The 23161-nt window shown below is 38.2% G+C and overlaps 1 protein-coding gene across 4 annotated transcripts in view; it reads left to right on the plus strand.

Annotated features, from left to right (window-relative positions):
- Nucleotides 1–23161, plus strand: part of Mapk10 (mitogen-activated protein kinase 10) — a 258111-nt gene that overhangs the window by 108504 nt on the left and 126446 nt on the right. For 3 of the 4 annotated variants that reach the window (XM_051198162.1, XM_051198164.1, XM_051198161.1), the window contains one exon: nt 19839–19910. In XM_051198162.1, coding sequence (XP_051054119.1) covers nt 19845–19910 — 66 coding nt within the window. In that variant the 5' untranslated portion in view covers nt 19839–19844. Of the gene's footprint in view, nt 1–19838; nt 19928–23161 lie in introns of all 4 variants that reach the window. The other variant, XM_051198163.1, reaches the window with a different exon arrangement.

Below are 23161 nucleotides of genomic sequence, written 5' to 3' on the forward strand. Positions count from 1 at the left end.
CTCTTCACTGCTCAAAAAGAACCCAAACTCAAACACAAAGCTTGGTTGACTCACTTCCACATGAAACGTCCATATACAGCTAATCAATCCAGAGGCTACAACTTCAAATATTAAGTTTATCAAATACTTTGTATAGTACAACTGAGGCTCCTCTTGTTTTAAATGAGCTCAGGGCTAAGCAATAGACAAGGAAAGATAGTTTCTATAGTCGCATGTCCTCAAAAATTGTTTAAACTATCAAGTGTACATTGCTTATCTACCTTGCCCTAATGCATTTCTTTCTAGGAAAATGCTCCACCACAAAAGGGATTTAGGTCATACTTTCTTTTTCAACTCATGACTGTCCCTGGTCCTCTCCTCTGGGCCAGGTATAACTTGCCGTGAGTCCTGCTTCTGGGATCTGTGAGAATCCCTTTCTTCCTGACTGTTATTTTCATGTCCATATGTCCCATAGTACTGGCCAAATCAAGTTCCAAGTCCAGTGCTTTTGTAGGACATACACCGTTAACAATTTTGGGTTAAGACAAAATAGGAAATGAAAAAAGTCAGAGGTGGGACTGGAGAGGTTTATGTCAGACGGGTGGGATGGAGAACATGGTCTAATGTACAATTCATAGTCACCTGCATTTTGCTTCTTTCCCTTTGCCAGCAAGTTCACTCTGAAATATCTTGGTTGGGCTTACATGATGGCTGTAGTGAGTCTAGTCTATGTTAGGACACACTTTAAAATGGATGTGGCTGCCAGAAAATATTCCTAGAGACATGAGAATAATAAAATCCATGTGTCTCTTCTTCTAAACCATTTTTACACTCCAAAGAGCACATATTTATACTTTTATCATTCTCAGGAGGACAAATAAGTGGGGGTAGTGAGAGACCCCTTATAACTGGTTCATCAATGGTTCTCTATTACCAGACCTGACAAGACAAATTGTAACATTCATAAAGCATTATTGTACATAAAATTGTGTTTTTTAAAAATATGAAAAATAACACATCAAAACCAATGAAAATATCCTACCAAGTGAAGCCAGGTAAATTGGATTTGCAATGCCTTGGGAACATACGTTTTTCACATGTGAGGCCTATAATCATTTGAAATGGTATTGTTAAATGTTCAGGGACAGTCCTAACAAATTCTTTAGGAATCCATCCTCACTGTGGAAATGGCCTTCAGACCTTGTCCTACACAACACAGTTGTCCAGTATCTTGTCATAGCACATAACATACCATTTCATATTGGGAAAAGGGTTCAGTATGTTTTCTCCCTTTATCCATCACTAATAATACGCCATGTTATTTTTCTTTTGTTTCTTTTATGCCCTGTATTTAGCATCATTTCAGAATGTTAAAATTCATAAGGGTTCTGAAAAACAACTTCACATAGAAAGATTGGGTTTATGTGGAGAATAAGCAGGGGATACACATGAGTTATAGTTGGGGCATTGTGTTCCAGGTGTCATGAGACCATTTTTGCAGGCTTTCATTCTGTTGCTATGTAATCATTCCTGCCTGGCTCAATTCAATGAATATCAAGTGTGTAGTTCATATTGAAAGCCAGGAACGCCTATGTAATGGAAAAATGCTTTCAATTTAAAATGAAATTCCAGTTGGGTGCAATGGTACATGTTCTTAACCCCAGCACTTGGGAGGTAGAAGCAGGGAGATTAGAAGCTAAGGTAATTCTCAGTTCCATAGGGAGACTGAAGTCATCAACAACAAAAATAAATTCTATGTTTATTAACATATCCTCATTGACTTTAAATATACCAGACAAGGACTATGTGTTCAGATTTAATGTCTTAGTATGTTCTTAGTAACTATTAAATATATATTTAAACTTTGGAATAAATTATATACTCATTATCTCCTATTTATTGATGAGATACAGAACTCTGTAGGTGCTATTGGGATTCCTAAGACTAAAATAAATATCAATAGTCTCAGCTGTGACATGCCCAGTGAACATATACAAATAAATCAGCAAAAGGAGAAGACTGGGCAAGGGGGAGAGGGAGGGGAAGTGGGGAGAAGAGAGAGGGGAGGGGGAGAGGAAAAAGGGGGAGGGGAAGGGGAAAGGGAGGAAAAGAAGAAGGGGGAGGGGTACCTCCCTAGGAAGCCAGAGGTGGCCGTTTTGGGTGACCTCACAGGAGAGTCTTACAGGGCTTGTCTAATTTCTCCAGTGACTTATAACATGTCTACCAGGGAGACGCGTTAGAGGCTCAGTATCTAAGGTATTCCATTGGGGAATGTCACATAGGACTCCCTACCTTCATGTTCCAAAAACTTGAGTGCTAGAAGGAGAGAAGGCACCCATCATATGCACATTGCTCTGGCATGAGTTTCTGGGACTCTTATTAGTGCTGGAAACACAGGCTTATAAACACTAGCCAGGGATCCAGCCTTGAAGTGTCCCGAGGACAGCAGAGCCAGGACTCCTGGCGATCCTTCTCCACACAGAAAGCACACACATCAAATGACTTTTCTGCTAGTGATCTCCCTAGCAGAGCACACTGTAAAAGGTGAATTTTACAGAGGATCCAAGTTTAGTTCCAAGCACCCACACAGGGTGGCTCACAATCCCTTGTACCTCTTCTGGCTTCTCCATGCACCTACATACATGTACAGTCATGCAGGTACCTATTCACATGTTGTACATGTACTGTCATGCAGGCACCTACACTCGTGTACATGTACAGTCAGGCAGGCACTTACATTCATGTAGTACTTGTAATGTCATGTGGGCACCTATACATACATGGTACATATAAAGTCATGCAGACAGAACATTATGTACACATACATAAAATTAAATGTTTTTAAATGAGGCCTTGAGATGTAAAATTGCCATTTTATGGATCCAGTCCAAATCATGAATTCTCTCTGTTTTTTTGTGTTGTTTACATAGAGAATGTAGAATGTTTATCTAGAGAAAGCCAGTTAAGCAGGGTAGCCATGAGTAAATGAACTTGTTGTTGTGACCAGGCATCACAGCTTGTAGCTTAACTATGACCACACTGTGTAATCAGTTCCTTCGGAGGTCAAATGTGGAACTCAGCCTGTGTGCCCATTCCTAGGAGTGCTCACGGGAACATTCTTTTCAATTATGTAACAAGCTGGCTTGGCAACGGGAGGTGGTCCGTTAGTGGCTCATTTCCCCTGGAAATGGCCTGTTGGGATGGAGCATTGACTACACCACACACGACTGCTTTACTAAGGTGCCTGTACCCAGTAGAATATACATTCAATCAGGTGTGGGCATTCTTCACTTTCTTCAAATAGGAAATATCCTGTACTACATCTTAGCATTGGTGCTTAGTGTCACGGGCCATCTGCTGCCTCACAGAAGGCAATGAGAAGAGACAGCTCCAGCCCTTCACTCCAGTCGGAGGCTGGACCTTGCTTCACACCCATTGTGTTTTTCCATGAAGATTTTTCATTTGGTTTATTTTTCTGGCCTTCACAGGCTAGAGAAACAAGTTATATTTCCTTATGAAGTCACATGTACAGGACAAAAGTCACATACTTTCTTTGGCCAAGCCTGACTTTTCATGTTTTGCTAGTTCACCCTTACAATGATTTTTAAAAATATTTTGGTTCAGCTTATTAAACCTAAATGTTGGCTTTTCTCTCTATGAGAAGTCTTTGATGGAAAATGCATTCTTTATCCTCAAAGTGACACATTAAAAACATAGAAATAAACTCCAGATAGAATAAAAGTATAAAAGATTGGACAGAAATAGTGAGATAAGCAGGGAGAGGGTCATGTCTTTATCTAAATGTGTGCTTTAACACTAGACAGACATGCCTAAAAGTCATATTGGGTTGACAACATTATAAGAATTTTAAAGTATCATTGTGCTTACTGATTAAAAATACAGTACTTTCAAGATGGCCCTGTAGGTAAGAGCACTTACTTTGCAAGCCTGAGGACCTGGACACAGGGACCTGGAACCCATGTAAAAAGTTGGGGCTGGCCAAGCACATACCTCTGTAACCCCAGCACTGTGGGGAGCAGAGACAGGGCGACTTCTGTGACTTCCAGTTCTAGGATGCTAACCTCACTCCATGTTCAGTGGAGTGATAGAGGGATAGAATGAAGACAGGGCAGATGCACCCAGTTCTCTTCTGGCCTCTTCATATGACATACATACATGTTTATATATCACACACACATATGCACACATGCATGGGAGGAATCTTGTATTTTTAAAACTTTCAAATTGCTTTTTTGTTCACATGTATATATGTGTGTGTGTTGTGCATACATGTATACATGCAAGTTCAAATGAACATGCAAGGGTGAATGCATGTGGAGACTGTAGGCTGACATTATGAGTTCTCCTTAATTATTCTCCATCTTATTCACCAAGGCAAAGTCTCTCAGTTGAAACTAGAGCTCGCTGATATGCCTGGTCTAGGCAACAAGCTTACACTGGGGATTCCATTTTGTTTGCAAGCACTGGATCTTCAGGTGGGCCACTACCCCCACCTGAAATTTACATGGGTGTTGGGGGGCTCTGAACTCAGGTCCTCAGGCTTGCATGGCTTTAACTGTTCAGCCATCTCCCCAGCCTCTGATCCTGTGTCTTTAGTTTGAAACAGACATATATATATATATATATATATATATATATATATATATATATATATATAATCCATGTTAAGTACTAGCAGATTAATTACATAGTAACTCTATGAAAAGGGAAGAAAATGGTCCTCAGTCTCCAAGTATTAAATATACTCTCTAGGACGTGGAGAATCCTTGCTCTCATATCCTTGCTCTTTGAATCCTACTGTTCCCAATTAACAACCATAAAGAGTCGATGCTGCTTTGAAGAAAAGGACTGGATTCCTGGTCCTTACATTATTTGGAAACTATATTACTCCTATAATAGTCTTATATTTTAACATTGTTAGTTATCCAATTTGCTAAATGCATATGCACTTTAGATTATTGCAACCTTTTAAGATAGATGGCAGATGGGACATTTGGCAATGTCCTTATAGGCAATGGCTAAACACATGGCAGCCTTTTAATGCCTTATTTGATCATATTTAGTTGGTCTGATGTTCCACCTAATCATAAAATGTCACTAATTAAAGTAAACTAGATTGAGATTATATATCATGACATTTTATTTTTTATTGGGTCATATTAAAATGCCATTTATTTGTTTACAAAGTTTAATATTAGCAGTTTTTAGTTGGCATTCATTTGAAGCATTAAAAAAAAAACATATCTCAGTATACCATAGCTTAGATAGTTATGGATAAAATTTCTAAGCACGAGGGTTGTAAAGGTATGTATGATTTTTTGTGGTATGATAATGTAGTATATTGTGATTTATATGCCTGTAATTGGAAAGGAAGTAAGAAATGGCTAATTTATTACTCAAAGTGGCTACAAAGATTTGTAGATGGCATTGAATAAATCATTGTTCCCACGTATTTAATTAGTCCAAAATGTCTAATGTGCTATGGTTTATGTTAGCAGGTAATTAAAACCATTTCCTTATGTAGATAGTATATCTTGAGGTTGTAAATACTTAATTTTCTAAAAAAAGAAAAGTACTGTCACTTATAAACTCATATTCCCATTAAATAATTGACCTTTTAATAGGTACAGGCTGGTCAGTCTACTCAAGATTTTTAATTACTTTGAAATGACGATAGTAAATATCTACATATGCTCTAAAATAACAATCATTATTATAAGAAATACTCTCTTAAACATAGTTACTGTAAAAAAAGGCAGAAGGAATAAATTAGGATATCATTGACTTCAGGAGAAATTATGAATTTGTCTATTTGAAACATTGGGCCATGATATTATTATTTTTCCTCTTTTTAAATTTAAATTAGAAAAAAGCTTGTTTTACATGTCAATCCCAGTTCCCTTTCCCTCCCACCCTCCCCTACCCCCTCCATCTCATTCTCTTTCTGCTCCCCAGGGAGGGTGAAGCCTTCCATGGAGGATCTCCAAAGTCTGTCATATCATTTGGAGCACATGATATTATTAACTGACCATATCTGAATATCTTTCTTCCCTTGTCCACTCTATGTAGTATAGCTATTGATTAAAAAATGAAGAGAAAGAAAGAAAATCAAAAGGCCTTGAAAGCTAAGTGTAGTTCCCATCTGCACTTGTGTTTCAAGTTTATAGTAATGTGCCTTCCTTTAGAATTTAAAGGAGTGTGTGTTCATGTGTATGTGTACATGTGTGTATGTGCCTGTGTGTGTGTGGCAGTGTGTGTGCATGTGTGTGTGCATGTGTGTATGTGCCATGTATGTGTGTGTATATGTCTCTGATATTTAGTAATTTTACCTGCAAAAGGGGCTGCCAGCAATCTGCCCCCAACTGTGGGTTTGCATGCATGTTCCTGAGTCTTGGAAGTCAGAAGAGGAGATCAGAGGGGACAGAGAACTGTGTGGATTAGGAGGAAGGTGGCTGGAGGGAGCATGGGCTTCTTGCAGAGATAATCCTCTGGACAGAAGAGCTGTCTGAAGCTGTTCCACTTTCCAGCCTTATCATTTGCACAGACTTTAGAGTTAATTATTTTTACAAATCATTTCCCTTTTGCCCTCTTCATTCCAATTCAGTTGCTAAGTGACTGGAAGATGAAGTGACCTCTGAATATATTCTTCTCATTATATTGTTAGATTTTCCACATCATTTAAGGGATGGATTTGTACTTGTAAGTTCATCACCTCTGTAGGATGCAAGTTGACATTTCACCTAATTAATAGTCCTTATTTCCCTGGTTATTCTGAGGATGCATAATTAAACCAATAATATACTTGTTCAGTGGAATTAAGATTTAATCTTGCCTTTTAATTTAAATACCTAAAGCTTTAATTTTTTTTCTTTTTTTTAAAATTTAAATTTGAAACAAGCTTGTTTTACTTGTCAATCCCAGTTCCCTCACCCTCCAACCCTCCCCTGCCCCCATACCAAACCCCAGCCCATTCCCTTTCTGTTCCCCAGGGAGGGTGAGGCCTTCCATGGGGAGTCTTCAAAGTCTGTCATATCATTTGGATCAGGGCTGTCATGTCATTTGGGTCAGGGCCTAGGCTCTCCCCCATGTGTCTAGGCTGAGAAAGTATCTCTCTATGTAGGATGGGCTCCCAAAGCTCATTCATATGTAGGGATATATACTGATCCACTACCAGAGACCCCATAGACTGCCCAGTCCTCCTAACTAACACCCATATCTCTTCAATATTATATCTTTTTCTTGCTTGAAGTTTATTATTATGCCATTCTGTATTACAATTAATATTTTTTAAATTCATTCTTGGGCAAATAAGGGATTATTTAATGGAAAATTTGAACTTTTAGAACTTGAAAATAGACCTTTATTTATACAGTATGTTAATTTAATGAGAATTCCTTATAGGCATTAATTTTGGCTTTTAAACTTTGAGTTATTTATTTTTTACCTGTGGGGACCCTACTATAGTGGCTAATGTGGGACAGATACTTTTAAGTATTTATAGGATGCATACTCTTCACTGATTCAATGTGGTGGAATTACAATGGCTTTCATTAGGGGCCACAGGCATCTATGACAGAAAGAAGGACAGACGAATTGGTAGTTTCTGTTGAGCCAATCCAAGAAGTATTTTGTTAGCGTATATGAGTAATGAAAATGTGTTAGAGTTAGCATCTTACATTCTTCTCACACTGAGTATTATCGGAAATAATTGATTTGTTACAGGAAATTTACATAATTATGCTATTTGTTGAAGAGATTTATGTTTGCCATGTCCACTATACTAAGTTAGTGGGGAGGTGTTTGCTGAGAGGTGATATCTTTATTTCAAAATGAGATGGAATATTTCAATTTTATTTGTTTCTTAATATGAATTTTTCATTTAGAAATCATAAATATTGACATTTATGGGGTACAACATGATGTTTTCCTTTTATTGTTTTAAGACAATGTCTCACTTGTAGTCTTTTCTGGCTTTGAACTCATGGTCTTTTTGTGTGGCAGTACAGATATCCATCACCGTGTCTGCCTCATGGTAGGATGTTCTGATATATATTCACAATATGGAATAGCTTACTAAAGCTAATCAACACATAAATTACCCAATTCACATATAATTTTGAAGCTGAAATAGTTGAAATTTACTCACTATTACTAAAAATATAGTTTTTATTATCATTGACAGTACTTAGCTCAGCATGTGGCAGATCTTAAGAGCTAAGAAGGGTTATTGGATGATATACTATTCTTGTTTTTTGCAGAATCTACAAATCATTTACCAAAAACACTCACTGTAGGAAAGACTGCATCTTCAACACATGGAGTTGGGATAACCAGATATCTATATGTATATGAAGGAAACAGGTCCTTATCTCTCATGTAACATAAAAATTAACTCCAAATGGACCAAAAACCTAAGTGCAAGATCTAAAGCTCCAAAATTTCTTGAGGAAACATTAGGGAGTGTCTATTGGCATATATAAAAGCTTTCAGAATTGACCTGTATGCTCAGGAAATAAAGCCACCAGTTGACATAAGGTATCACTATTACATTTAAAAATAGAAGTCACCATGAAATCTGAGGGTTAAGCCTTGTTAGGGTTTGAAATTGCATTTTCCTAATAACTAGGGTTGGTGGTGATGTTGTAGTGTATGCATTGATAATTTGTAATCCTTCCTTTGACAAATAGTTATTCATGGCATTTGCTCATTTGTAGGTTTTAATTTTTTATTTCTTTTGAGTCAGTGGTTCTCAACCTTCCTAACACTGCTACCCTTTAATAACAGTTCCTCATGTTGTGGTGACCCCAACCATAAATTTATTTTCCTTGCTACTTCATAACTGTAATTTTGCTACTGTTAAGAATCATAATGTAAATATCTGTTTTCCGATCATCTTAGGTGATTCATATGAGAGTTGAGACCTACTGGTTGAGAACCATTGTAGGGTTCAGATTCCAAGTACATAGATCATAATCTCTTAGAATATGTGTGTAATTTGGTTGATATTTCATTTAATTCTGTAGATTGTTTCTTCTATGTTTCTTTTTTCCATGTGCAGAAGCTTTTAAGTTTAATGTCATCACATCAGTTGATTTTCCTTTTTGTTTACTCTGCTTTTATGGTCATACCTCTCCCAAATTTATTGACTTTATTTTCATATTACTACATGGTATGGGGCTAGGGTCCAAGTGAATTCTTTTGTGTGTGACTGTTGATCACATTTTAGAATATACATTCTTGGTACCTTTATTAAAATCAATCAATGGAAAGAGAAATGCCAAGTTACTTACAGAGGAAAATCTACCTAATAGCAGCAGACTTCTCAGCAGAAACCCTAAAGGCCAAGAGAACTTGGAATGATGTATTTTTAAACTCAGAAAGAAAACAATTGGTAATCGAGATTCCTTTATCCCCACAAAAACTGTGCTTTGGAATCAGAAGAGAGATGGAGGCTTCCTAAGATAGCCAGAACAAGAAGTAATGTATGAACATTGAAATAGCAGAGCAGAAGATATTTAAAGATCCCTAGACAGAGAAGAAAGGAAATATGGGAAATTTCTCTCACTGGAGAGAAATACGTCAGAATTGGGGGAAGTATCAAATAACAGTAAAGCAGCGATCTAAAATGAAAGAGGAAAAAAGAAAGACACGAGAATTTTCAAAACAATCAACATTGACAAAAGCCCATCAAAACACCAGGAACTATTAACACAGTTTTAATGCTCTAAATTAAATGGCATTAAATTTCCAATTAAAAGACAAGGACTGGCTGATTTACTTGACACAAACAACAGATGAGTCACCTGTTTCCTGTGTTATGAAACTCATGCTACTGGCAAAGGCACACATAGATCAAAAGTAAAACTAAAATGACATTGCAAGCAAATAAAACATGAATGTGGGCAAGAGTAGCCATGCTCAATCTGACAAAGCACGTTCCAAACAAAATTAGAAGAGAGAATGTTGCTCAGTGTTAATAGAATAATCCATCGAGAAGTTATGATGACAAAAGTATATATTCACCAAACATTGGTGCATCCAGATTTCAAACATTAATGGCCACATGGGAGCAGATAAGTTCAAATATAATAATAATAGTGGGTGCGGTGGTTTTAGTAAGAATGGCTCCCATAGGCCCAGATATTTGAATGCTTAGTTATCAGGGAGTGACACTATTTTTAAAGGAATAAAAGGACTAAGAGGTGTGGCTTTGTTAGAGCTACTGTGCCCCTGGGATCAGGCTTTGAGGTTTCACAAGTCCATACCAGGACCAGTGCTTTTCTCTCTGCCTACTGATGGGGACATAGCTCTTAGCTACTGCTCCAGAACCAGCTTCCACGCTGTCATGCTCCCTGCCGCAATATTAGTGGATTAAAGCCTTTGGAACTATAAGAAGCCCCCTACCACATGCTTTCTCCAGTAATAATTTCCTTGTTTCTTTACAACAATAGAAAATTGACAAAGACAGGGTAATTACTGAATTCTGTTCTTTATCCAGCTATCACAAAGATTGCTACTTTTAATGAATTAATATATTGCATTGTTTTCTAGAGGCTTCCAATTTACAGTGTCGTATCATATTGGAGAAACTTTTTTTTTCTACCATTTTTAAAAAACATTTAATTTCCTTCTTTTGCTTATATGTTAGTAAGAGGGATTTGACTGTAATTTTCTCATTTCATTCTGCCTTTGTGTGATGAACAATCTCAAAAAGTCCAGGGGAGAACTTTTCACTTTTTGTACTTTTATAAATAGTTTGTGTAAAAAGAAAGGTTTGCTCTGAGTTCCATGTTATTAAGCAATTTATGATTGATTTATCTTTACTGTCACAGGATGGAGCAATATCTTACCACAACGATAAAATTTTAATTTCTGTCTGTAGTGTTATAATTCACTTAACATCTGCTTTGTATTTTAAAACAGTTCTGTCAGATGTATTTTCCTGGTGACATTCCCTTTAATGACTAGTGTTATCATTAATACTGCTTTTAACTTATATGCTATTTTTGTCACAGACTGATGAAATTGTGTTTGCTGTATGCACTCCACATGGCAAAAAATGCCTTTCATTATTGTTATGGTTTAGTTGTGACAGCCCACAGCTTGTTTTTCTTTTATTCTATTAACGTGACAGTGGCTGACTTTTGCATTTTATTTATTTCACCTCCCTTCAGGTTTTATGGTCTTAGTTTGTATTAGTTTCACATTGATTGTGCCCCAGTAGTTCTCATCTTCCAGAACTGGGGCTGGGACAGATAAAATGATCTACAGGGCTGTATTTCAGGCCAGCTCATCACCTACACAACACTTGGTGGCCTTTCCCTCTGTGTATTCTGAGCCACTCTAATGCCTTCTGCTCATGGAAAGACAAACAAACTGCAAGGTGAATTCAGCATGATTTCTTTGGGAGAGCTGAAAATGCCAAGCAAGGGCCAGGCAGAGGTGCCCAGAGAACATGCTGTGTCTATAGACTGAGAAGCCCTCTTCTTTTGCTCCTGGTTTTATTAGATCTCCACACCTCCCTTTCATATTTGCATGTTGCTCATACCTGTGTCTTCTCTATTGTTGGGCTACTGCAGTACTGGGGATATTTTGTTATATTAAGTACCTCGTTTTCTGTCAGTCTCTTTCTCACATTATAATTCTAAGGCTAAATAATTTTCTTCCAAAGGGTGGCAAATCATACTACGGTTCAAATTTAAAATTCATATCCTCTTTCTCATACATACACGCACACCTGCATGTACACATATGTAATTTCAGATTCTGTTGATCAGAATTAGAGTTTTCTATCACCTTGCTACATGGATAATATTGTAAGAAATGTTGTGGAAGATACAAAACTTTGAAGGGTATTACTTACTAGAAAGTACTCTGTGTACTTACATTCGTGTGGTTAGAGCTTTATTATTCTAGCCTTTATATTGAGGTGAATGGTATACCTTTTTGAATGTTTTAAAGTGAGGAGTTAGAAAGCATTTTCCCATGAAGTGTAGGTATCCTTCTCTGTGGATTGTTAGGTCCTTGAAGGGGGAAGGAGCTGAAGCAGGAAGAGGGTTGGATGGCAGAGGAAACAATGGAGATAGCCCTCCTGGAGAGGACTTCAGTGAGACAACTCAACTTTATTCCAGAGTGCCTGGGGACAAATCCTAATTTGTGTAAAACTAGCTTAATGGCAGCACAGCTATAACATGTTACTTAACTCCCCTGTGGTCCACAGGGGAAGAGTGTTTGCAGGGAACTATGCCAACGGTCACCCTTGAGATGAGCCAGGCATCCAGGCCTGGAGACATCCTCCAGATAAGGGCAGGTAGAAAGCTGGAAGCCTTACTGGGGAAGGAGTCCTCTTTGTTGACAAGCTAGGAGAAAGCTGTCAGGCCATGGCAGACTGCAGTCTCTGACCATGAGAGCCTCCCAACAATAAGGGCAGAACAGTAAATATCTTAGGCTTTGCTAGCATGCACATGATTTTTATTATAATTACTCAACTTTGTCATTTAGTGTGGGAACATCCACAGACAATTTGAAGACTAGAGAATGGCTTTGTCCCAACAGAATTGTATTTATGAAGACAGGCAGTAAACTGAACTTGGCTGGTGGACCCTATTTTGTTTCTGATCACAATAATAGTTTATCTACACAGGGGTTAAAAATACCTCATAGTAAGCACATACAGAGTTCTTAACAGGAAATTCAACTTTATCTCATTTTCTGTGTCTTCCAAAGTGATAATTACTGGCTTAAGAATATACTTACTTTCTATTGGGTCTTTTACATATAATAAGAGAACCTTTTGAGTGTGAGTGGACAAAAGGTTGGTGGTCTTGTTTTTATAATTCACAGGTGTCTTATATCCTTATATTCCACATGTGCTTGTAGCCTGTTAGGTGAGTCATTTATAATAAAAGCTAGTGTGCAATGAATTTACCTGTAGACAGGAAGTTTGCTATATGTAAGTTCAGCAGAACTGCTAGAATTTGAACATTTTTCTTTGGATCCAATAGACTGTCCTATATGGTAAAGTGTAGAGATGAGCCATGCAACTCTCGACTGTCAGAACAATTAGGATTTCATTTTCTTTCTATAGTTTACCCCCTTTTTCTTTTGCAATCATGACGCTTTTAAAGCCTCCATGATTTGGATGAATTTCAGGGGGGCCTTAAGCTATTAAAGCATAAACTGTGCTATTTATGGAAGGCGTGGTGGTATACCAGTTCAACCTAATAAATTCGTGTCTCATTCTTACAGTTTGGCCAATACTGGTCTTTTTTGATTGTTTGTTTTGTTTTTTCCAATAATGATCATTTCTGTTGCACAATGGTACCAAAGCTTTCTATCCTCATGCCAAGAAATATGATTTCCAAACATATTTTTTTTCTTGTAACTCGATGATATTACCATACTAAGTGTTCTTGACTTATTCAGCCTTGGTGTGACATTTGGACTCATTGTACTATAAACCAGGGAAGGTCAGAAAGCTTGCATTTCATAGCTGGAAGACCAAGTCAATAAAGATTTAAACATGTTAGTATTTACTTCAGGTGGTGTACGGTAGGTTATCATTTTCCATATGCCCATGCTGGCAGCCCAGAACCCAAGCTGTCCTTCTGGAGAACATTTCTGAAGCCGTTCCCACAAGAATCTTTCAGACTGCTCTAAACTCCTTACCTGACCATTACTGCAAACTTTACCCAACCCTAACAGCCCTAGATTGGAAGAGATAATGGAAATGCTTAGGTTTGTGCCAGAGGAGGAGGAAAGTGGGTTTTGACTTAGATTTATTTTTATTCAATAAACATTTTCTTGGCATCAGCCAATTGCGAAGAACAGTGTTAGGTTCTGGAGTTGTAATAGATACAATTAGTCATCTCCTTGGAGGATGTCACAATCTGCTTGGAGGGGACATATGAACAGTATTGACAGCATCCCATAACTCTTGTCTGAGGAGTGGCAGAGGACCCTGTGAAGTCACAGCCAAAGACTGGGAGAAAACTCTCCAATTTGATGCACACAGCTTGACTGCAGAAGCAGTGGTATAAGGTATTTTAACTGGAAGAAGAGAACATTTTGAAAGAGAAAGCAGTAAGATAACACTTATATTAGCATCCAAAACACACATGCTTGAGAAGAATGAAAATGCTATCTTTAAAATATATAAACCAGTATAAAATCCCTTTTCTTTGTGACCTCAGAGTTTCTTTAAAATACAATGTAAGCAAAACAATTGCAATGAACAACAGTGCTGACAACAAAAGTAAGTAAAATATCTTGACCAATTTGAGCAGGAATGAAAGTCATTGCTGGGAAGTAGGATAATATTGCTTGAAGGTAAATCACTGTAAGTTGAAAATGCAGACACTAAATGTCAGAATAAGCAAAAGAAACACGGCTAACAAGATGTTCACTGTTGGACTGGTGGAATGTGACATGCTTTTCATCGGCAGAACCCCCCCCCCACGCACACACAGTCTTACTAACTGCAGATAGAACCCCATGATAAACCTAAGTTGAGGCTCCTAACAGGAACATGGGTGGGGACTTACCTGTAGGAGCGGGTATGACAGTGAAGAAGCTGCATCACTAAAAGCCCATGGCAACTCATGGAAGCTGCAAGCCTGAACCTCTGTCCAATCACCAGGCAGCTAGCTCTGTGGGTCCCAGAATCTCCTCCATGGCTAGGCTGGCCCAGTGTCCTCTCCCAATAGTTACTCGCTGTGCTATAAATCTGGGGAGGGTTGGCCACACAACCTTTCATGTTTTCACTTTTCCAGTCTTTAACCTTTTTTTTTTTTTTTTTTTTAACCTTCAGTATGACAAGCCCCCTCCCTACCCCTGGAGGGAATGCTTCCATTAGGAAAAAACCCATGCAACTGGAGAGCCTCCAGGCACGAAACAACAGGCCAGGAGCTGCAGAAGGGCAAGGGAAAATGAAAACTGCCTCCATCCTCTATATAAGCAAAGTCCAAAACATCCCACAAGGTTCCAGGTTTAGTACCTTAATGCACCAATCTGTAGGATATGGGGTCATATTCAGAAAGTAGCCTGATCTTCATGAGTATTTGCCAAATGAACCACCCATAATTGCATAAAATAGCAATGTTTAAGAAAGAACTTTATATGGGGTCCATACATGTAAAGCACAAAATATTTCTGAGAAGAGTTACAGAACAAAAATAAGTCCATAACTAGAGTAGAGTTGTAGCTAAAATCCATCCCAATTGTTGAGCTGTGAAAAGTTTCTCCGTTTCTTAAATGAAATGTTTTAGCAAATGTTTGAAGAGATTTGAGAGTGCTGACAAATGGTTACTTTAATAGTCCATTTCATCATCATATTCAATTCTACTAAACAACAGAACTTCTTCATTGTTCTGTCTGTGGGTATATTTTCCAACTTTTAGTTTTTGTTACTTGTTTTACAGTTGTGGAGATATTGGAGTGAACCTGTGTGTGTGTGTGTGTGTGTGTGTGTGTGTGTGTGTGTGTGTGTGTGTGTAACCTGTCTCTGGAATGTGCGGATTGTACATCGGGCACAACTTTAAGAAATTCTTCTATTTCTCCTGAATTCACTTCCAGCTGTATAGCTCTCCAAGTGTATAAATACTGGCTTCTGCTCTCCTTGTAAATCTGAAAACTGTCTTTTCAGCTTCAGGTCATTTGATTGGTATCAGATAGGATTCCACTGTGATTTTATTTTATACATCATGTGTTTATGGACTTTTTTCTATGAAGTGCTTTCAATTTGTTTAGTGTTTTTAATTTGTTTAGTCCTTATTGGCTAGCTCTGTCTCAGCTATTAACTCATTTCTACCAATCTAAGTGTTTCTACGTGTTTTTTTAAATATAAATTTTATTAAAATTAGAAACAAGCTTGTTTTACATCTCAATCCCAGTTCCGGCACCCTCTTGTCCTCTCTTGTTCCCTCCACCAATCCCCATCCCATCCCTTTTCTGCTCCCCAGGAAGGGTGAGGGCTTCCATAGGGAGTCTTCAAAGTTTGTCATATCATTTGGATGTGAGAAAAGAGGTCCCGACCCTTTCTCTGATAAAATAAGACCATGTGAAAACAATTAGATTGATCAAAATGAGTTAATAGCTAAGACAGAGCTAGCCAATAAAAAGCTTTAGCCATTGGCCAACAACTTTATAACAACAACAAAAAAATTGTTTAGTCCACTTTTCTGCTGGGTTATCTGAGTTTGTCTTGATTTTTTTAAAAAAGTGTTCTATATAAATTCTTACTAAAGTTTCCATTGGCTGTGTGTTTTGAATACTTTGCCAGATTTGTGGTCTACTTTTAAAAAAACTCATTAGATCTTTTCATAAGTAAACTTAAATTTAAAATCATTTAGCAGTAATTTCCTTTATACTTTAGCAATTTATATGTCTCTGTATGCAATTTATATGTCTCTGACATTCAATTATATTCTTCTCTGTAATATTTGCAATTTGTATTATTTATAATTTGACCCTTTCTGAGGTTTTTAACCTTATCTGTATGTTTTTCTTTTATATAACATATATATATATATATATATATATATATATGTTCTTGAGACTTCCAAAGATTTTGAGATATTACTCCACTTGCAAGCTTCTAAGCTGACCTTCCATCATTTCACAGGAAACGGCAGATAAAACAAGATTCTTGGACCAGATACAGGTTCCTTGCTACTTACAACAGCACTACCAGCCAGAAGCTAGAATAGCAACATTCAGAACAAATTCTTGGTTTGACTTCCCACAGAGTGACACAAGGCAGGTTGGATAGTTAGCACACACACACACACACACACACACACACACACACACACACACGTTCACACACACACACACACACACACACGTTCACACACACACACACACACACACACACACACGTTAGACTGTGTATTGCAGAGAACATTAAGCTTTGGACTCTCAAATCCTTTATGATGGAGAGGAATCATGTCTAACACATATCCAAGGCGATCTCCTGTTTTTATTATACTATTGACTGGTAGAATCTACTATTTGACCTAAGAGGGAGATGCTGTATATATCATCCAAGCATATCTGCTATATAAACTCCCTTGAGACTGGAACAAAAGCAGCCAGGATTTCTGTTTGCAAGACAAACACAAATGCAAGAGTCCCATATAGAACCGTCTTCCAATAGGGGTTGACTTTTCTTCCCACATGAATGGCCAATTGTCTCATTCATGATCCCATGCACAGTTTCTCATCTTCCCAGATGTCTACAATGTAGACCTTAACATAATCTGGTTTCCATGCATGGGTCCACCTCCTCCTAGGCTCTTTATTCTATTAGTTGATACTCAACTCCTATAAAAATTTTACTTTCATCTCCACTATAATACTTCTCTCTCTTACATCCAAACAAGTGTCCAGGCTGTTCTCTATTTGTGATTTACTTTTTCCCCTCTTCTACTCTTCCTTATACGGAAGCTCAATGTATGCTAAAGTCTAACACTAAACATGATTCTGGCCACTCAGACCTCACTCAGGATTACTCTACTTCCTCATGAAGTCAGTTTAAAATCTCCTCTCACAAGACTTTTCCAGTTATCTCCTATGTCACTTCCTATCCAGGTAGATGGAAGCTTGTTCATTGTACTCTGCATATTCTCTTTAAAATCTGAAGTTCTAGTCTCCAGAAACAAGGTGATGGTGAGAGCCATGCAGCAGCTTCAGCTCCTGGCTTCTGTGTGTTCTGTTTCTCAGAACGTTTCTTGTCCCCTTTGAAAAGCTTAGCTATGTATCTTAGAACATTTGGTTTATTTATTTTTTTACTTTTATGATTTTTTCATTAATTTATTTTTTACATACCAATCCCAGTTCCCCTCCCTTCTTCCCTCCCACTCCCTCCACTTCCCCCTCCTCCCATCTGCTCCATGGAGAGGGTGAGGACTCCCCTAGGAAGTCTACTATGCTAAGTCTGTCCCATGATCTCATTGAAGCAGGACCAAGGCATCTCTCCACCCCCACACTCCACCCCTGCATCTAGGCTGAGTAAGGAGATTTCCATATAGAATGGGCTCCACTAAATCAGTTTGTGCATTAGAGTTAGCATTTTAGAATATTTTATGTTTCTCATCTAACTCTATTTTAGGAGTTTTGATTTCAGGGTGGTCTCCAGGATACCTAATCAATCATATGTCAGAAATAGAAGTCTTATATCCATGCTTGGTTTTAAATCCTTTGATTTCACGGAATGCTGTCTTGCATGCAATGATATTCAAAAATATGTTTAATTAAGTGAGTGAAGCTGCAGGATTCTTCTGATGCCGTATCATTACCAAGGAATTCAGCTCTTCAGATGCCATTGCCTTAACAGTCCCCTCCTCTTATAGCCTTGCAGAATTGTTAAATATTTCAAACCTACAGAAAACAGCATAATTAAATCTTTTTAATTCCCACCGAGATCAAACATATTAATAGAGTATCTACTTTTCTATGTTCTGTAGTTACATTACGTAAAATAATGAGTAATGTTATTTTTGTATATTTCAAATCTTTGATAAGTGAACTTCAAGCTTGCTTCCCTCCAAAAAACATCATGCTTGAAGATTTTATCTGTATTTATTCACTAAATCTAAAACTAATGATTCCACATCTTTAATAGAATTATATTCCATATCTTAGTTTACTTCTTAGTATTCTGCCAGTTTCTCACCACTGAGATTACACACCCAAGAATAATAATGGAGCATGATGAATAAAAGACCCAGAGACAGATATTGGGATTCAAGCTTCAAGCTGAAGATCAGAGAAGCAAAGCAGCCAACCCAGTAGATTGTGCCTCTACCCAGCTGAAATGGCAATCCTGTCTCCACAAATCCTCAGAGACAAAAGGCTCTGAATTCCGGTCTCCTCCTTCTTTTATTCCTCTCTCCACCCAGTCATATCACCCATGTCTCCACCTCCCTAGAGCTGGAGTTAAAGGTGTGTGATCCCAGGTGATGAGATCACCTTTGTGAGAGCTATTTCTCTTTTAGATTGGATCATGCAGTCAGTGTGGTCTTGAACTAACAGAGATCTGTCTACCTCTTAATCCTGAGTCCTTGGATTAAAGGTGTGTACCACCACTTCCTGGCTTCTATAGCAAACTAGTGTGGCTACTTTGCTATTTGATCTCCAGTGGCTTCAATAAATCATAAACAATATATCTCCATATAAAAACTTAAAGGAGATTATTTCAGCTCACAGTTTGAGAAGTGAACATCATGGCAGGGGACATGTGGTGAACAGGAAGTCAGAGAAAGGGAGTAAGCAAAGGAGGGGAACAAGACATAGCCTTGAAAAGCACACCTTAGGGGCTCCCCTACTCTCCAGCCCCAACCCCATGAGTTTCTACCCTTTAGTAATCCATTCAGCTGTGGATCCATCAGTGGACTTAGGCATCATTTGTTAGGTTTATACTTTCATGATCCTGCTACCTGAATACCTCTGTGTTAGAGATCAAGACTCCAGCAAACGAGCTTCCAAACACATGCTTTTGAGTGTATGTTTGATTTTTTTCAACTAGATACCCAGCATTGAAAGTTTTATATAAACTTTATATAAATGTAGTATTTAGTCTTAATTTGTTAGGAATATCTAATTACTATATCTAACATATAGGACTATGATGACATTGATCATTATAAAACATAAAACATTTTACCATATTACACTACATAATACCTATAATTTGTGTAAAGTACCTGGTTGAGATTTGTCTTTCATATGTGCTGTTCATGATCTCTTGTCTATAACTCAGATGATTACAAAATCTATGCTATCAAATAATTAAAAGTTAGTGACTTGGAAACTTATCACCCATTTTTTGTTTCCTGTAGGTATTTATGAGCCTCCATTTCTTATACTACTGCAGTGAACCAACCTTGGATGTGAAAATCGCCTTTTGTCAGGTGTGTGTTCCTCACAGGTAAAACAAGGTACAGTACACGTCCTCGTACTTCACTTTTGCTGTTCTGTTTTCTTATGTACCACACCAAGGCTGTTCCTTATGTGACACTAAAAGTGCTTGCGAAGTACAATGAACACTTAGATTTCTGCCTTTTTCAGTTTATTTAGTTGACATTAGAAATGAAACTTTCTGAATGGGTTTATAACTAATCGGTAAAGTGTTTCTAATCAGATTTCAGTTTTATTTAGATTTTTTCAATGTTCCTGTTGAAATCCTTGGAATGTAGCATTGATAAAGCCCCAGGAACCTGATTGCTCTTCATTTTTCTAAAGAGCTGAGGAGTCCCAAATGCTGCATCCCTAATGACTACCTGTTGTCACCTGCCAGTGATATGCAGTTTGTTTTTACAGTAGTTAGAAAACAAAACAATGCAACAATAGCACGTTGTCAGTAGCCCACAAAGGAAGAGCATGAAGGTAGCCACAACATCTGACATTTGTGTGAAGCCAGTAAATCTACACCCATGATTCCATACAAATACCATCACTAAGAAAATAGTTGTTTAAGACCCGTCCTCATAGGTGGTGTGTACAGAACTGTCCTAGTCTAAAGCAGCTATCAGGTATCATTGTCACCTTCCCCTTTACTCTTAAGTTTGATGAAGGACTGTAGAGGAATTGGATTCTAACTGTATTCACCATCTCTGTGTGCTGCTTGCTGCTTCTCACTGAGCTGAACTATGAAAGAAGTGGTATGTACCCAATGAAAGCAGGGTTAAGGGGGGAACTCTATCTCATCTATTATTACATATAACACTCTTTACTACAAGGGAACAGTGTTTTTTGCCTTCCTTAGTTTCTGTGGCACCCACTCTCCCTGAACATGAGTAGGATTCCTCCGGCAAAGGGAAGTGTGTGACCCACAGTCTTAAGACTTACTGTTCGGCCTCACCTTGTTTCTGTCCAAAAGTCATAGGGCTTGAGGGCCAAGCCTGTAGATGGGATCTCTTCTCTAACAAGAGCCATTTAGTAGTTGCTCATTTGCCAGTGTGAGTGAATTCCTCAACGTTTATGTGCCTCAGTTTCCTGATTTGTAAAATGAGAAAATAAATATCATCCACCTCCGAGAGTTGTTACTGGAATTCAGGGAACTTGTACTAGCAAAGTGTTGAAAACACTGCTGGAATGTGTTCATGAGAACCACCAAGTTTCTACTGCCCCTCCAGGTGCTCCCATCCTTGAATTCTCAATGTGAGTGTGACATTGCAGATTCACATAGTTGTGTTTCTGAGCCAGACCTCCCATTACAACCAGATTCATGCACACAACTGCTTGGTTCTGCATCTCCAATTAGATGTCAAGAAAGCATGCCAAACTTTATTAGTAGGGTGCTGGTGCACACCTGTAACCCCCAGCACTAGGGAGGCTGAGGCAGGGGAACCATGAGTTCAAGGTCAGTCTGCTCAGAGACAACAAAACACGTAATCTTCTTTACATATTTCTCTTTCTATTGTCTCTGTAACAATTCAGGAAGTTCTGGCTCTGTCCAATTAGAACAGAATGGTGGAGTCATTATGAGCCACCACATCCAAACTGTCAGCGCACTCTGCCAAATTTAACTCTGCGTGTGTCTGTACTGTCACTCTCTCTTACCATCTCTCTGCTACCCCTTTGATCCAAGCCACCCTCTCTTGTCTGAATTATTGTAAGAGCACCTGCCTTTGCCCAGCTCTAGATGACCTATTCTCACACACCTGTGAGAGTGGCCTTCGAGTAATGTTACTAGAAACAAGACAAAACACACCCAAAGTCTTTGAATCTCATGGGACATAGCCCCAAACACTCATTCTAAAGACTTTATTATCTAGCACCCTAAATAACTGCTCCCCTGGAATTCTCCACTGCCCATGCAGTTTCTTAACTTTCCTTCCCCCTCCCCCACACATACCTTAAGATGGTATGATGAGTGGCTTCTTTCTTTCCAACAGAAAAGGCTTTTTTTTTTTTTTTTTTTTTTTTTTTTTGGCTTGGCCAGAAACATTTTCCAGAGTCTTGCTGGAACCAGTCCACACAAGCTTACCCAGATAACTGCGCATGTCTCTTCTAACTCTGTACTTGGTGATGTCAGTTTAGTAGCCCAAGATGTCTTGATGTGAGTTTTATGTAAGAATGAGCCATTACAATGGGTCTCTTCCCTTCTTCTCTCCATTGGTTCCATTGCTTTTGAGCATCCCTGGGATTTTGTCTGTTGTTCACTGGTGGACTGAAGCATTCACATGGACTCCTACAAACTTGTGCATTATGAGAGAGCGAATTATCAGTGTTCTGATTGTCTATTCAGTTGCAGCCATGATCATCCTTGGGTGGAAAATGAACAAGCCTGAGTCTCCAGGTGTCTTGCTTAAGACTGTGGCCCCTAGGAGACCAGTGTGCATTGTCCACAGTGTTTTTAGCCAGCTAGACATCAGCAGAGGGCTGCTCCCGTACATAAAGCATTTATTGACTCTAAGTGTAGAAATGTAATTTGGCAATATTACACATCTCTCCTTTATTCCTTTAGCTCTGCTCCCTCCTTTACTTCTCTAGCAATGTGATGAAACAAATGTCTTTATTTTTAGAGGCAGAATTATCGGGTGAGTTTACCTCCAAACTGTCTCTTCGGAACTTGTTTCCCAGGGAGTCTCCCAGGCTGTTTTTATTCTGGAGTGCTTATTCTGGCCACCAGCTGCATGTGGTCACATCTTAATTTCTGCTCCTATTGTCTACTCAACCATCTTAGATAACTTTAATGAGTAATCAAATGTGTCTACCACCTATGCCTCTTGACTCCAGCCTGTAGATTATCATCACTGTTTAGTTTCAGGCTTTGAAATGTCCATAAGAAACCATTGAAAACAAACTTTCCAGATGCCAACTCTCAACAAAATATGTGTGTGTTTATCATTGTTTTAACTAAAAAATGTATTGAATGACTTCAGTAATATTTGTTGACTTTCCAAGAATACCCTTTTTAAAATAAATGTTGTTTATTATGAATAATAGACTACTATTGACTATTTTATTACTTGTCTAAGGCATCGCCACCAGGAGAGCTGTTATATTTGTTGAGAAATTTTTCTTTGTGACGGTAGACATGGAATAAATAACTCCTATTTTCATAATATAAATGATAAGATACACCTGGGGAATGTGAACACTCAGTTTCTTGACCCATCCTGAAAAACAGGACAACTGCTTTAGCACTGGTCTCAGT

The sequence above is a fragment of the Phodopus roborovskii genome, unplaced genomic scaffold, assembly GCF_943737965.1.
Source record: "Phodopus roborovskii unplaced genomic scaffold, PHOROB, whole genome shotgun sequence".
Classification (NCBI taxonomy): domain Eukaryota; kingdom Metazoa; phylum Chordata; class Mammalia; order Rodentia; family Cricetidae; genus Phodopus; species Phodopus roborovskii.